Genomic DNA, 12,886 nt, shown 5'->3' with positions numbered 1-12,886 from the left:
ATCTATATTTTGCTCAGTGCTACCTATTGAGATATAAAGGAAGCAACTGCCATGCTGTTCAGGCAGATTTCCCAGAAAGGGGTTTGATTTTCACATCCTCACTCCCCTCATGACCAAAGAAGCCCAACAAATCGCAGGGCAGTCTCAGAGATGCTTCTGGGCCATGCTAAAGGCTTCTCTTTAGCTGAAATGCCCTGACCCAGACCATGGTTCAACCTGTGACCCATCGCTTCATTAGTACTGGCTTCTAACTGCTCTAACTGTCCCAGATAAATTTACATAATGACAAGGCTACTGAATACATACTTAAAAAGCCTTCCAAGAAAACAGTTTACTCTCTATAAACATCAGTTTTCACACCTCAAAACCATTTCCTAGACCCTTTATTCCAAATAGAAATTGCTTGAAAAATGTATACAGGATATTTAAGTGGCTCTTGTTGAGGCTTGCAATGGGATGTTTATGCCTATTTATAAACTTCTGCCATCAGAAATCTTGGTGCCACTATGGTATCTCACTCAGTCTGTCTCTTCCATTTTGATGAGGAGAAAAATGCAAACTACTCTCTCCTCTGTTCCCCTTTCACAAGGTTAGCTAGCACTTTGAGCCAGTAGCAATTGAAAGCCAGTAGCTAGAAAGTAATTTACTTCTTTGAGTCTCACTCTTCAGAGCCAGGACAATCTGAGCACATTTTTGCACCAAAGACATTAAGGGAGAATTCCTTTTCAAGTGGTTATTCTTGAATTCATTTACTTTTGACACACACAATGAAATCCCAATTCTCCTGCAGGCTGCAGTGCCTTTGTTTGCTGTTTTGTGCAGTCTATCTCCTGCATCTTTCAATGAACAGCTGCAGAACTTCAGAAACTTGTGAGTGCTTCCTCAAGATGGACTATTACCGTCAGAACTTAGCCAGCTAATGATTTTTCAATCACCATTTTGCTGTTTCCTTTCTCAAAAGAGTGAAAAGTAACAGAAGATCCTCATTTTTAAACAGACCCCACACATTTGAATCTGTGGCAAGTGCACTTTCAAGTTACAAAACTATTTCTGATAAATGGCACTAACTATGATTGATAATGTGATAAAAACCTGAAACTGCTCTTCAGATCTATAGAAGATATTCCTGTTGGCTGGGGATCATTTTAAAAGCCAGAGGCAAGAGAAAAGGTAAATTTGCATTGCCCAGTTAAACTATGGGATCTCTAACAAGATGGATGACAAGAACTCTGTGGAAGGAGAAACACAGTAATGTTAACTAAAAACACGAATTCGCAGAAGCATCAGATCTAAGCACTATAATAATGTTAAGATGAGATCGTGGGCTCTCTGGTCAAGTCCCATCATCCACATGTACACTGATTTTTGAACAATTTAATTGGTCCTTGCCTGAATCTCCTCATCTCTAAAATAGGGATGATCATTTAAAATTTTCTTTCAGGGCTGCCTGGATGGCTCAGTGGGTTAAGCATCTGCCTTTGGCTTAGGTCGGGATTTCAGGGCCCTGGGATCAGATCCTGCATTTGGCTCCCTCCTCAGCAGAAAGCCTGCTTCTGCCTCTGCCTGCCATTCCCCATGCTTGTATTTTCGCTGTCTACCTTTCTGACAAATAAATAAAATCTTTAAAAAAAAAATGTTTCTTTCACAGAACTGCCTGAGGAATACATGTGTTAATATCTCACACAGTCTCTTCCATCTTGATGAGGAGAAAAACACAAACTACTATATTCTGTTCTAAAATACTTATGCTATTGTATGGCACACAGTAAATGTCAAATATATTTTAATTTCTATATATGAAATTGGAGGGCACCCAGAGGTAAAAATTAAAGTGAACTATAGCAGTGGACTGGCTCTATTATATCCCATCTTGTGCTTATGCCTATACCTGTCCATTTCAATACAGAAAATATAAAGCCACTCGGCATGATTAATCAATCCTCTTGCAACTGCGACCAGCCTGGAGAAATACCTTTGAAGAACTAGAAAAAAAAAAAAAAAAAAAATCGAGTCTTTTTCCCCCTCTTATCTTTGACTTTTTCAAATAAATCTCTTTCAGTGCATCCTTCTCATTTCAAATGTTTTACCTTCAAAATATGTCTGTTTCCTTCTTGTTCTCAAATATAAGATATATTTGCAGTACTGGATAAGTCATGTCTTATGATAAAGTGTGTAACAAAGCTAGAAGATGTCTGCTGTTTAAACTGGTATCTTAGTACTTTAGAGAATCTGAATAATTATAATCTCAGTCTTCAACATTCAGATCTTAACCTGAAAAATGTCAGCAAATACAACAATAATGTCATTAAGTCATAGGAATTGATAAGAAATACTTCTCAGAAATTTGACATGGATTTAAATTGCCGGCAGTAGTAGCAAGTGTTTTAGACTTACACCTCTTTGCAGAAAAGCCTCCTAAATGGACAGAACTAAAGATAAAAGGTGCCACTAGGGCAGCCTAGAAGAGATAACTTTCCAAAAATGTATGCCCATGGATACAGACATGCACATCCAATACACACAGGCATTTGTGAGGAACTATCAAGCAGGGGCATCTGGTAGATCATCCCCCCTCCCCCAATTCTAGTCAAGCTAGCACAGGAAATGAAAATGTCTCCCCAAGTACCAGTGTGCCAGAAGACATAATGAGAAAGAGGCAGATCTAGACTATGAAACCACAACATCAAAGGCAAATTTATACTAAGAAGATTAGATAGGCAGATTTGCATCCAACTAGTTTCAGTCTAAAATAAGCCAATGTGGAAAAAGATTTCATTTTCAAATGTCCATTACAATTTCCTCTAAGTACTAAGATCACCTCTAGAGAAATACAAAAGAAGCATAAGCCATAAATGCATATTTTTCTCTTTTAACCCAACAGTTTCACTCTGAAATCAATAAAGAAACATAAGGCAAGCTTCTAAGTTTCTCATTCTCGTATATGCAATAAATAAATATACATTGAATTCCTACAGTGGGTGAGGAATTATTCAGCATTATTGTAGCATGATCCACTAGATCTACATTTTAAAACTTCATTATATTCTGCTTAAATGTTTATAGGCAAAACGGAGATCAGATTTTTTTTTTTAAGATTCTGGCCTGAAACTGTCCATTATAAGTGCTGTAAACCTGCAAGAGTAGTGAAAATAGATTCTTAGTTCAATGCATAGTAACTTTACAACTGCTGGGTAACAGGAATTAGGCAAGAGAAACAGGTCGGGGGTGTGAGACTGCAAACACAGGGGAGCCGTACTTGAGACAGCCCATAGGAATGCTTCTCCAATCCTCTGAGTTACTGAAGCCAAGCACATGGTGTCAAAAAAGGCTGTCTCTCCCTGTGAGGAAAAAAAAAAAAAAAAAAAAAGAAAGAAACTTGCGGAGTAGACAAAGACGCAAGAGAATGAAATTGGAAGTCTTCCAATGGCAAATTATTAATACCTTCTCTTTCAGAAATTGCAAGCAGGCAGAAAAAGGTCTAACCTGAAGAGAAGGATCAAAGACGGAAATAAAAGCTTTGATGCCCAGGTTGCTCTGCAGCCCCAAAGCACTGTGGAGCCAGGAGTGCAGCCAGGAAGATTGTTAACTCCAAAAACAAGTGTGGAATGAATTGGTTACTTAATCCCTGGGAGGATACAGAAGTCGGATTAGGTAGTGATTAGCTGCTTCTCAAATTTAGTGATGCCATTTCATTTGAAGCTAGGTATTTATATTTCTTTAGATTTGGCTCTAGAGTTTTTACATCTTTAAAAACCCATGCCAATGGTGGTGATTAGTTGATATGAATGTTTTATCTGAATAAAAAGTTTATTTCCCAAAAGAGAACATTATTGATTGGGTCATGTGGTCTAAATTGAGATAAAGGTAACTATCCTGGGAAAAGCTCAGCTGGGGCTGATCAGACAGCCACAGCCTTGCCATGCTGTTCGTACTGAGATGAGGACCCAAACCGCGGGCATAATGACTCAAGGAAAAAGAAACCGCCTTTCAAGTCTGATTTTCCAGACTCCAACGTTAAGTCACATGGCAAGGTAAATAAAATTCCGATCCCTCTGTTAATTTACACGTTCAATATACACATTTAAAGCTCAGTTTGTTTCAGGCCCTTGACTGGGAGCCTGATAATAAAGATGCTAACATTCAGTCCTGCCCTCAAAACTGCGGTCTAGAGATCACAGAACCTGAGACTTTGAAGTGATCTTAAGGTTGATCTCCTTCACGAGCACAACTTTGCTGTCTCCTTTACACCTACTCTACCACCACGTGGTCATTCATAATCTAGTTCTGTGTCTTCAGCAAGAGGAAACTTTCTATTTCCCCAGCTAAATATTATTCCCTTTTACATTTTAAAAAAAGAAAAGTTGAAAAACACTTAGAGTTGGGCTCAAAGTCATGCCACTAGATAAATAAACAACAAACAAATGGAAGAAATAATCATTTTAATAAAGCCTCTGGAATTGGTCTCATGCATTTTCTTTTTGCTTAGCAAAAATATATTACTTGGCAAATGACATAAATGCATTATCTTTGTTAATGATCAGATATCAAAAGACTGTCTTTAATGTGAAGGTCTATTTAAAATCACAGTACTGGGGCACCTGGGTGGCTCAGTGGTTAAGCCTCTGCCTTCGGCTCAGGTCATGATCTCGGGGTTCTGGGATCGAGCCCCACATCGGGCTCTCTGCTCAGCGGGAGCCTGCTTCCCCCTCTCTCTCTCTGCCTGCCTCTCTGACTACTTGTGATCTCTGTAAAATAAATAAATAAAATCTTTTAAAAAAATAAATAAATAAATAAAAAATAAAATCACAGTACTTAATCTCACCTACTGATTCCCAGATGGTTCCTATAGGTCACAGATTACAACAGAGATAAGCTGAAGCCAGATGAAGCATGACGTAATTTAAAGCCACAAAGAAATCTCCTGAAAGTCTGTTTTCTTTCTGTCTGACCTTCCTTCTGCCAGGACTCACCATGGCTTATATATCCACAGAACAGGGTAGGGAAGTCAGAAAGTATCTTTATAAACAAAGAGGGAATATTTTTAGTATTGTAACAGTAGACCTTTGGGTATGATGGGAGCCACCTTTCCTGATTTTTGAAATGCTGTATGGTTGCTATTGTTGCCATTCGTTTTCTTGAATGCAATCTTTACTATCCCCCATTATGGTAAAATACAATTGATCCAGAATAGTTGAAGACAATTCTCATTCTCTGAACAATCTGATAAGGACACATACCTTTTAGAAGGATTTCAAAATATTTAAAAAGGCAATGAAACATTCATTCCTAGCTTATGCCAAACAAAATATTGGTTGAAGCTTCAAAGGGGACTTAACCATTTCTCTTAACCACCAAGAAAATGCCTCAGCTATTTGGAACATTTCACTCTTGTGGTCAAAGATCTGGTACTTAGGGGAAAAAAGAAAAAGAAAAAAAGACCTGGTACAAATGTCTGGTACAGTGACTTGTTAAATTCATGACTACCTGAATGAACACATGCATGAATGGTTGAGTGAATGAACATGTAACATTTCCAACAGAGGTGCAGAGCTAGCCTTTAAGAACCATCACGTCAGTGAACTCATTAGACTTCAATTCTTTTTCGGTTCAGGCAAAATATCAGCTATCATTTCCTGTTTATGAAACTGTTAGTCTTGTTCAGTTTTAATTTCTTTATTAGCTAACTAACTTTTCTTATTTGTTAATTGGCTATGAAAGGCCTTCCTCACCCTAACGTACATTTGCCCTAATGTATTTATAAAAATTTAATCGCTGTTTGTAATGAATATTTTTTTAAGTGACATTTGAAAAACATGTTTCCTTCTTTAATTGTGCTGTAGTCATAAAGTAGGACTATCTAAATGAGAAAAAGAAAATTAAAAAAGGAAAAAGGAACTTGAATCACATTTTTGAAGAGATACTCAATATATACTTTTATGTTTCTTACAATAGCACATTAGTCTTAATTTTCACTTCCTCCAGCATTAGTATGAGTTGCTTCCTTTCAGTTGTAATATCCATCTTGCTCACTCCTTTTCTTCTATCTTTTTGCAATGTGGCTTCTTCTACAGAGCCATCAGCATGTATATGCAATTCTCTAAGTTAACAAAGAAGTTACCATTGAGATTATCCAGCATTCAGAACTTCTCTAACCCACTGCTAACCATACATTTCATTGTACTTTTTTTGTTTCTCGTTAAGTGGAGATTATCACAACTGATGTCTTACCGGAATATTTCCTTCTTGTATATGTGAGTAACTCAAGGCCAACAACCACATGTTTCTCTATTCTATGAGCTGTACTCTGTCTACAGTGAGCATTTATTTGCACTAGAACCAAAACAAAGAAAAATATTTCTCTACTAAACTCCAAGTAAATGGAAAAGAAGCCACACAACTTATATGTAGACTGCAGGGAAAAAATAGTTTTAGTTTTCTCTTTAGGTATTCCCGACACGCTCTTCAGCCAGCTGTAATATATTCTTGTTTAATTCACAGATTTATTTTGACCCTTCTCCAAGGTCAGATGTAACATAAGCATCTCAACCTTGCAGCAATTGCAGTATCCTGGAGAAGATTATTTGTGATAAATGAAAGCTAAGCAGGGGTCACTAGAACTCACAACAGAACAAAACATATCATCTCTTCTGTCAAAATGGAAAAATAGCCTTTATTTGAGTTACACAACTAAATCTCCAGTTGTTAAATATTCCTTAGCATTTGTCTTTAAAACCATTACAATAACTTCAACAAATAGTCATTCAAAACGCAGGCAGTTTCGTAAAGCTTCAGGTCTCTTTTACTTTATTCTCCTACTCCCCCACATCCCCTTGTCTCCAGCATTGTTCAGAACTAACAGATTACAAAAATGTTATTTTTGTACTTGCCTTCTGCAGCTTGCCATCTGATTCAATAAATGGGTGAGTTAAGCCATTACTTTCAACCCACTTAGGCAATTCAGACACCATTGTTCTTCAACAACAATGAGGAAAGCCCTCATCCAGTACCATCCTGTACAACTGGGCAGCCACAGAATACTACTTAATTCTCCCTGTGCCCTCACTTACTAGAAAACAGAACACAGATCCAAAGCACTTTATTTCTGAAGGAGACTGTTCCTCTGACAGGGATTAGCCAGCTAAGATGTTACAGGGAACAGTCCCCATAAGCGATTCCCTCACTTCTGAAAGCAATTGCAAGTTCAGGGGGTTCCCAAAACCACCCTTATGTGTGATGACTTGTTACAGGGACTCACAATAATCACTAAAAGCTACTGCATTAAAATCAGTCAAGGAAAGAAGGGCATAGGGCAGAGGTGGGAAGTACCACAAGCAGAGTTTCCATTGTCCTCGGTGAAAACAGAGCATGTCACTTCCCTGCATGTGACAACACGCATAGACTGCTGCCAGTCAGAGAAGCTCAGCTGAGTCCCATATATTAGTTTTTATTGAGACTCCATTACATAGATGTGATTGATTGACTGACTGATTGCCAACTTGGATGATTTCAATCTCCAGTTTCCGGCCCCTTTGGGAATGACCCAATGCCTCTACGAATGTCATTGTTTCTTTCTGGTGTGGCAAGAGCCCCAACCTAAGACTATCCAAGTGTGTCTAGCCCTTACCCTAAGTCATATTGTCAGACTATCCAATGACCAAAAGCCCCTATCAGATAGCACATTACAAGAGCTGAGAGATTACCTTCCAGAAGCTGAGGTCAAAGGGCAAACTCTTTTTGCATAAGGTTAAATTCTTTACAGTACATCTTCACTTTCTCATTAGCCTTTGATTCGGGGCATTTATCTCAATGGTAAACATACTTGCTATGGTTGTAACTATGCCCTTAGGCATTCTGAAGGTCAAGGGAGATTTATATAATAATCTAGAGATTAAGAAAGCTAATTTATAGTAGAATATGCCTGCAGAAGAGAGAAGGAGGGTGGTAAGTGTAAAACAAAGCAGGGTCAGAAATACAGATCTTGGTATTATGAGCTTGAAGAAACATAGCAGGAGTTCTTTCCCTCACTGGCAATAGTGAAGGAGTGGACTACCAACAACTACTTCTACTTGCCTGGAAGGCAACAAACACAGCAAGTTCTGCATCTCTAGGTGGAAAGACCATGAACAGTACATATGGAGGGGGTCCTCAAAACTCCCCCTACAAGAGCTTCCTATCTGCTGACTCCCAGGGCTCTGTCACTATTTAGGTTAAACATTGTGTTTTCACTGTTAAAATATGTTAAGCCAGTTGTATCCATGAATTCTTTAGTTTGAAGTTGTTTGCTGAGAAATGTAATGGAACTAATTCCATCTGATGGATGAAAGAGAGAAAAGAGAAAAATATGAATTATGAAATCTGCATGGGGCCCTGAATGGAGAGAGAGGAGAAAGAATCCCGCAACCTCACTCTGCCCTCGTCCTTTCTTAGCCCAGCATAGTACACAGTGTTGTCAGGGGCCCATAGCAAGCCTTGCATACCCCAGGTAGCTGTGTGACAAAACCATAAAACACCAGAGTAAAGATCTGGGTTGAAATCCTGGCTCAGCTATTAACAAGCTGTGACTTGGACACATCAGTTAAACTTTCTGAGTCTCTATCCCCTTGATTCTAATTTGGGATTAATGTGAACTCCCTCATAGAGTGGGTGTGAGGCTTAAATAAGATGACATATGGGAAAGCACCTTCTTAAATGTGTTTTTTTTTAACTGCTATATAAATATGTTATCATTATTATTAGTTGAGCAGATTGGAAGAAAAACTAGCTTGTTGACTTCCAATTTTGAGATATATATATATATATATATATATATTCCCTCAGAACAACTGATTTCTACAAAATAATAATACTTCAAGAATATTATAAAAAAATATTACAAAACAACCCCAGAAAAGGGGTTATATAGATATCTGGGTCTGGAATACACAGGAATCTAGATATTCTTCTGAGAGAATCATAATATAGCACATTGAAGGCTCTGGAGAGTCCTGTAAGAATGAACCCAATATCGGGCTATTTTATATAGAATTTTCCAAACTGTTTGGAACAAAGAAACTTTCTTTCCTCTCACATTTCTTAAAATCCAATGGAAACAGTGATCCAGAGAGTACATTTTGAGCTTTTTTACATGGCACCTTCGGGGAAGTAGGCTGCTTTAAGATGAAACTGAACATCTCTCTCCCAGCTGGCTGCCAGAAACTCGTTGAAGTAGATGGTGAACATAAACTTCTTACCTTTTACAAAACGCATATGATCACAGAAGTTGCTGCTGATGTTCTCTGTGAAGAATGGAAAGTTCACACGTTCAAAGTCAGTGTGGTAATGACAAAAAAGGCTTCCCTTCCCAATGAAGCAGGGTGTCCACCTGCTGCTGAGTAAGGAGCACTCCAACAACAGACCAAGGAGGACTGAACAAAGAAAGCTCAAATCTCTTCGGGGTCGTATTGTGGATACCAATCTCACTGTTTCCAACTTTGTCACTTTAAAATAACGGCAGAAGGATATTCCTGCACTCACTGATACTACTGTGCCTTGCCTCCTGGGGCCCAAAAGAGCCTGCAGAATCTGCAAACTTTTCAGTCTCTCTAAAGAAGATGATGTCCACCAGTATGTCATGAGAAAGCCCTTAAAAAAAGGTCAGAAACCTAGAAGCAAAGTGCCCAAGATTCCGCATCTTGTTACTCCACATGTCGCTCCAACACAAATGTTGGTACATTGCTCTGAAGAAACAGTGTACTAAGAAAAATAAGGAAGAGCCTGCAGAATATGCTAAACTTTCAGCCAAGAGAATGAAGGAGGCTGAAGAAACACACCAGCCGCAACAGATTGCCAAGAGTCAGAGGTTGTCTTCTAAGAGAGGGTCTACCTCTATGTCTGAATCCAATCAACAATGAGATTTTCTAAGAGTAACAAATAAAATCAGATGGCCGATCTCAAAAAAATTTTTTTTTGAGAAATACAGTAAAGCAGACAATTCATGTTTAAAAAGTATGTACTCTAAAAGCATCATGTTCTGCACATCCAGCTTTTTACTATGCTTGACTGGGAGGGAAGAGAGTGCTCTGGGCAGATGCTTCTATTGAGAACAAGGTCGGGATTTGTGCTGCTGAATCTCTACCTTCATTATCACCCAGTCTCTCAATTCTCTTGATGATCACTATTCTCCTCTCTTTGTTTTATCTACGATTTGATTTTTTGTTTGGCATCATCTTCTCTGCTCTTCTATTTTGTCTCTTTTAGGAAATGCACATTTAAATCACCATCAAAAGAGTCTGTCACCATTTCACTGGGTGCTAGTACTGTCTTGTCCGGAGAACACCACTGAGGTAGCAGGCCCTCCAGGTGCTTCCTCCTGTCTCCTATCCCCACCTTCCAAATGCAGACTCACCCAACTGCCCTGACAGCAAGAATCTTGAAGAGAAGTTTCGTTTTTCTTTAGAAAACATAAAACATCCTAATCAGTTAAGGGCATTTTAATAATTGATTATCATATTAGTAGTTTCTAACACTGACCAGCCTAAACTCTTGCAGAACAGAGTGGAATGCTTCATTCCATTGATATCTATTACTAGAAGACTTTTATTATCAATTAAAGAATTTAATGTTTTTAAAAATAACTAAAAAATGAAATTGCACTACCCAAATCAAACTGATAGATCCCCAAAGCCTCTGTTGACAATGATGTTGTTAGTGCATTTCTAGTTCACTATACCTAAATATAAATAAGCCTGAGTAAAAACTCATAACATACACACACATGCTATATTTCAAATTCATATGACAAGCAAAAACTCATCTACACTATTCTTTTTAAAAAAATGAATGGTATTCTGCAGTAGAGCATGTTAACTTTTTTTTATCCAGGATTTCTTTCTTCAACTATGTTCATTAGGTTCCTTAAGAGAAAATAAGATGTGAACTTCTGGTGAAAAAAAATAAAAAGAGGCAGTTTTATAACTTACCTTGTACCTACTAGAATAAGAGAAGTCTGATATTTTAAAAAATAAATTAATTAATTAAAAAAACAAACAAACCACTTCTGGCAGCAAGAAATGAAAAATAAGAAATGAGTGCATGCAAGATTTGACCATTTCAATGATATAACATTTTCTTTCCCCTTGGGTTTCAGCCTCTTTCTATTGTTTCATAATTATATCTTTACATTTTTATCTTTTTTAAGTATAATTAACATATAATATTATAGGGGCACCTGGGTTGCTCAGTGGGTTAAAGCCTCTGCCTTCAGCTCAGGTCATGATCCCAGGGTCCTGAGATCAAGCCCCGCATCAGGCTCTCTGCTCAGCAGGGAGCCTGCTTCCCCCACCCCCATCTCTGCCTGCCTCTCTGCCTACTTGTGATCTCTCTCTCTCTCTGTCAAATAAAAAACAAAACAAAAACAAAAAACAAAAACAAAAATATAATATTATATTAGTTTCAGGTGTACAACGACATTGATTCAACAATTCTATACATTAATTGATGTATATGATAAGTATAGCCACCATCTATCATTATAAAACATTATTACAGTATTACTGATTATATTTCCAATGTTGTACTTTTCATCTCCATGATTTATTTATTTTATAACTGGAAGCTGGTACCTTTTAATCCCTTCATCTATTTCACTCATTCCCACTCCCACCTTCCTTCTGGCAACCACCAGATTGTTCTCTGTATTTAAGAGTCTGTTTTTTTGTTTGTTTTGTTTTTTATATTCTACATAGAGCTTAAATCTTATGGTATTTGTCTTTCTCTGTTTGACTTATTTCACTTAGCATACTGCCCTCTAAGTCTATCCATGCTGTCTGAAATGGCAAGGTCTTATTTTTTATGGCTAAATAATATTCCATTGTATACATACATACTCTTCTTTATCCATTCATCAATCAATGGACACTTGGGTTGCTTCCATATCTTGGCTGTTGGAAATAATATTGCAGTAAACATACAGGTGCATACATATTTTAAATTAGTGTTTTTGTTTTCTTTCACTAAATACCCAGTAGTGGGATTACTGGATCATATGGTATTTCTATTTTTCATTTTTTTTAAAAGATTTTATTTATTTATTTGACAGACAGAGACCACAAGTACACAGAGAGTCAGGCAGAGAGAGAGGGGGGGAAGCAGGCTCCCTGCTGAGCAGAGAGCCCGATGTGGGGCTCAATCCCAGGACCCTGAGATCATGACCCAAGTCAAAGGCTTAACCCACTGAGCCACCCACGTACCCCCTCTATTTTTCATTTTTTAAGGAAGCTTCACACTGTTTTCCAAAGTGGCTGTACCAGATTACATTCCCATCAACAATATACAAAAGTTTCCTTTTCTCCATATCCTTGCCAACACAACTATTTCTTGTATTTTTATACTAGTCATTCTGATTTGTGTAAGGTGATACTTTATTGTGGTTTTGATTTGCATTTCCCAGATGATGGGTGATTTTTTGGTCTATTAGCCATTCATATGTCTTCTTTGGGAAAGTGTCTATTCAGGTCATCTGCCCATTTTTAATCAGATTGCTTGTTTTTTTGCATTGAGTTGTATAAGTTCTTTATATATTTTTTATATTATCCTCTTATTGAATAAATGATTTGCTAATATCTTCTCCCATTCGATAGGTTGCTTTTTAATTTTGTTTATTGCTTCCTCCATTGTGCAAAAGCCTTTTATTTTGATGTAATCCCAATAGTTTATTTTTATTTTTGTCTCCCTTATTTCAAGACACATATCCAAAAATATATTGTTAATGGCAATGTAGAAGAGATTACTGCCTATGTTCTCTTTTAGGGAAGAGGTTTCGGATCTTACATTTAGATCTTCAAACCATTTAAATTTATTTTTATATGTAACATAAGAAAGTGGTCTACTTTCATTCTTCTCCATGTAG

At 37.5% G+C, this 12,886-nt stretch overlaps 1 protein-coding gene across 1 annotated transcript in view; it reads right to left on the bottom strand.

Annotated features, from left to right (window-relative positions):
- Positions 1–12,886, bottom strand: part of LOC309869798 (EGF-like and EMI domain-containing protein 1) — a 509,737-nt gene that overhangs the window by 424,441 nt on the left and 72,410 nt on the right. Inside the window, exon 6 of the mRNA XM_082741432.1 lies at positions 9,231–9,275. Within this exon, the coding sequence (XP_082597558.1) occupies positions 9,231–9,275 (45 nt within the window). The remainder of the gene's footprint in view (positions 1–9,230; positions 9,276–12,886) is intronic.

Source organism: Mustela nivalis (assembly GCF_964662115.1).
Source record: "Mustela nivalis genome assembly, chromosome: 1".
In the NCBI taxonomy this organism is placed as follows: Eukaryota; Metazoa; Chordata; class Mammalia; order Carnivora; family Mustelidae; genus Mustela; species Mustela nivalis.
Note: the sequence above shows the minus strand (reverse complement) of the source record. Positions and strands in the feature narration are given on the sequence as shown.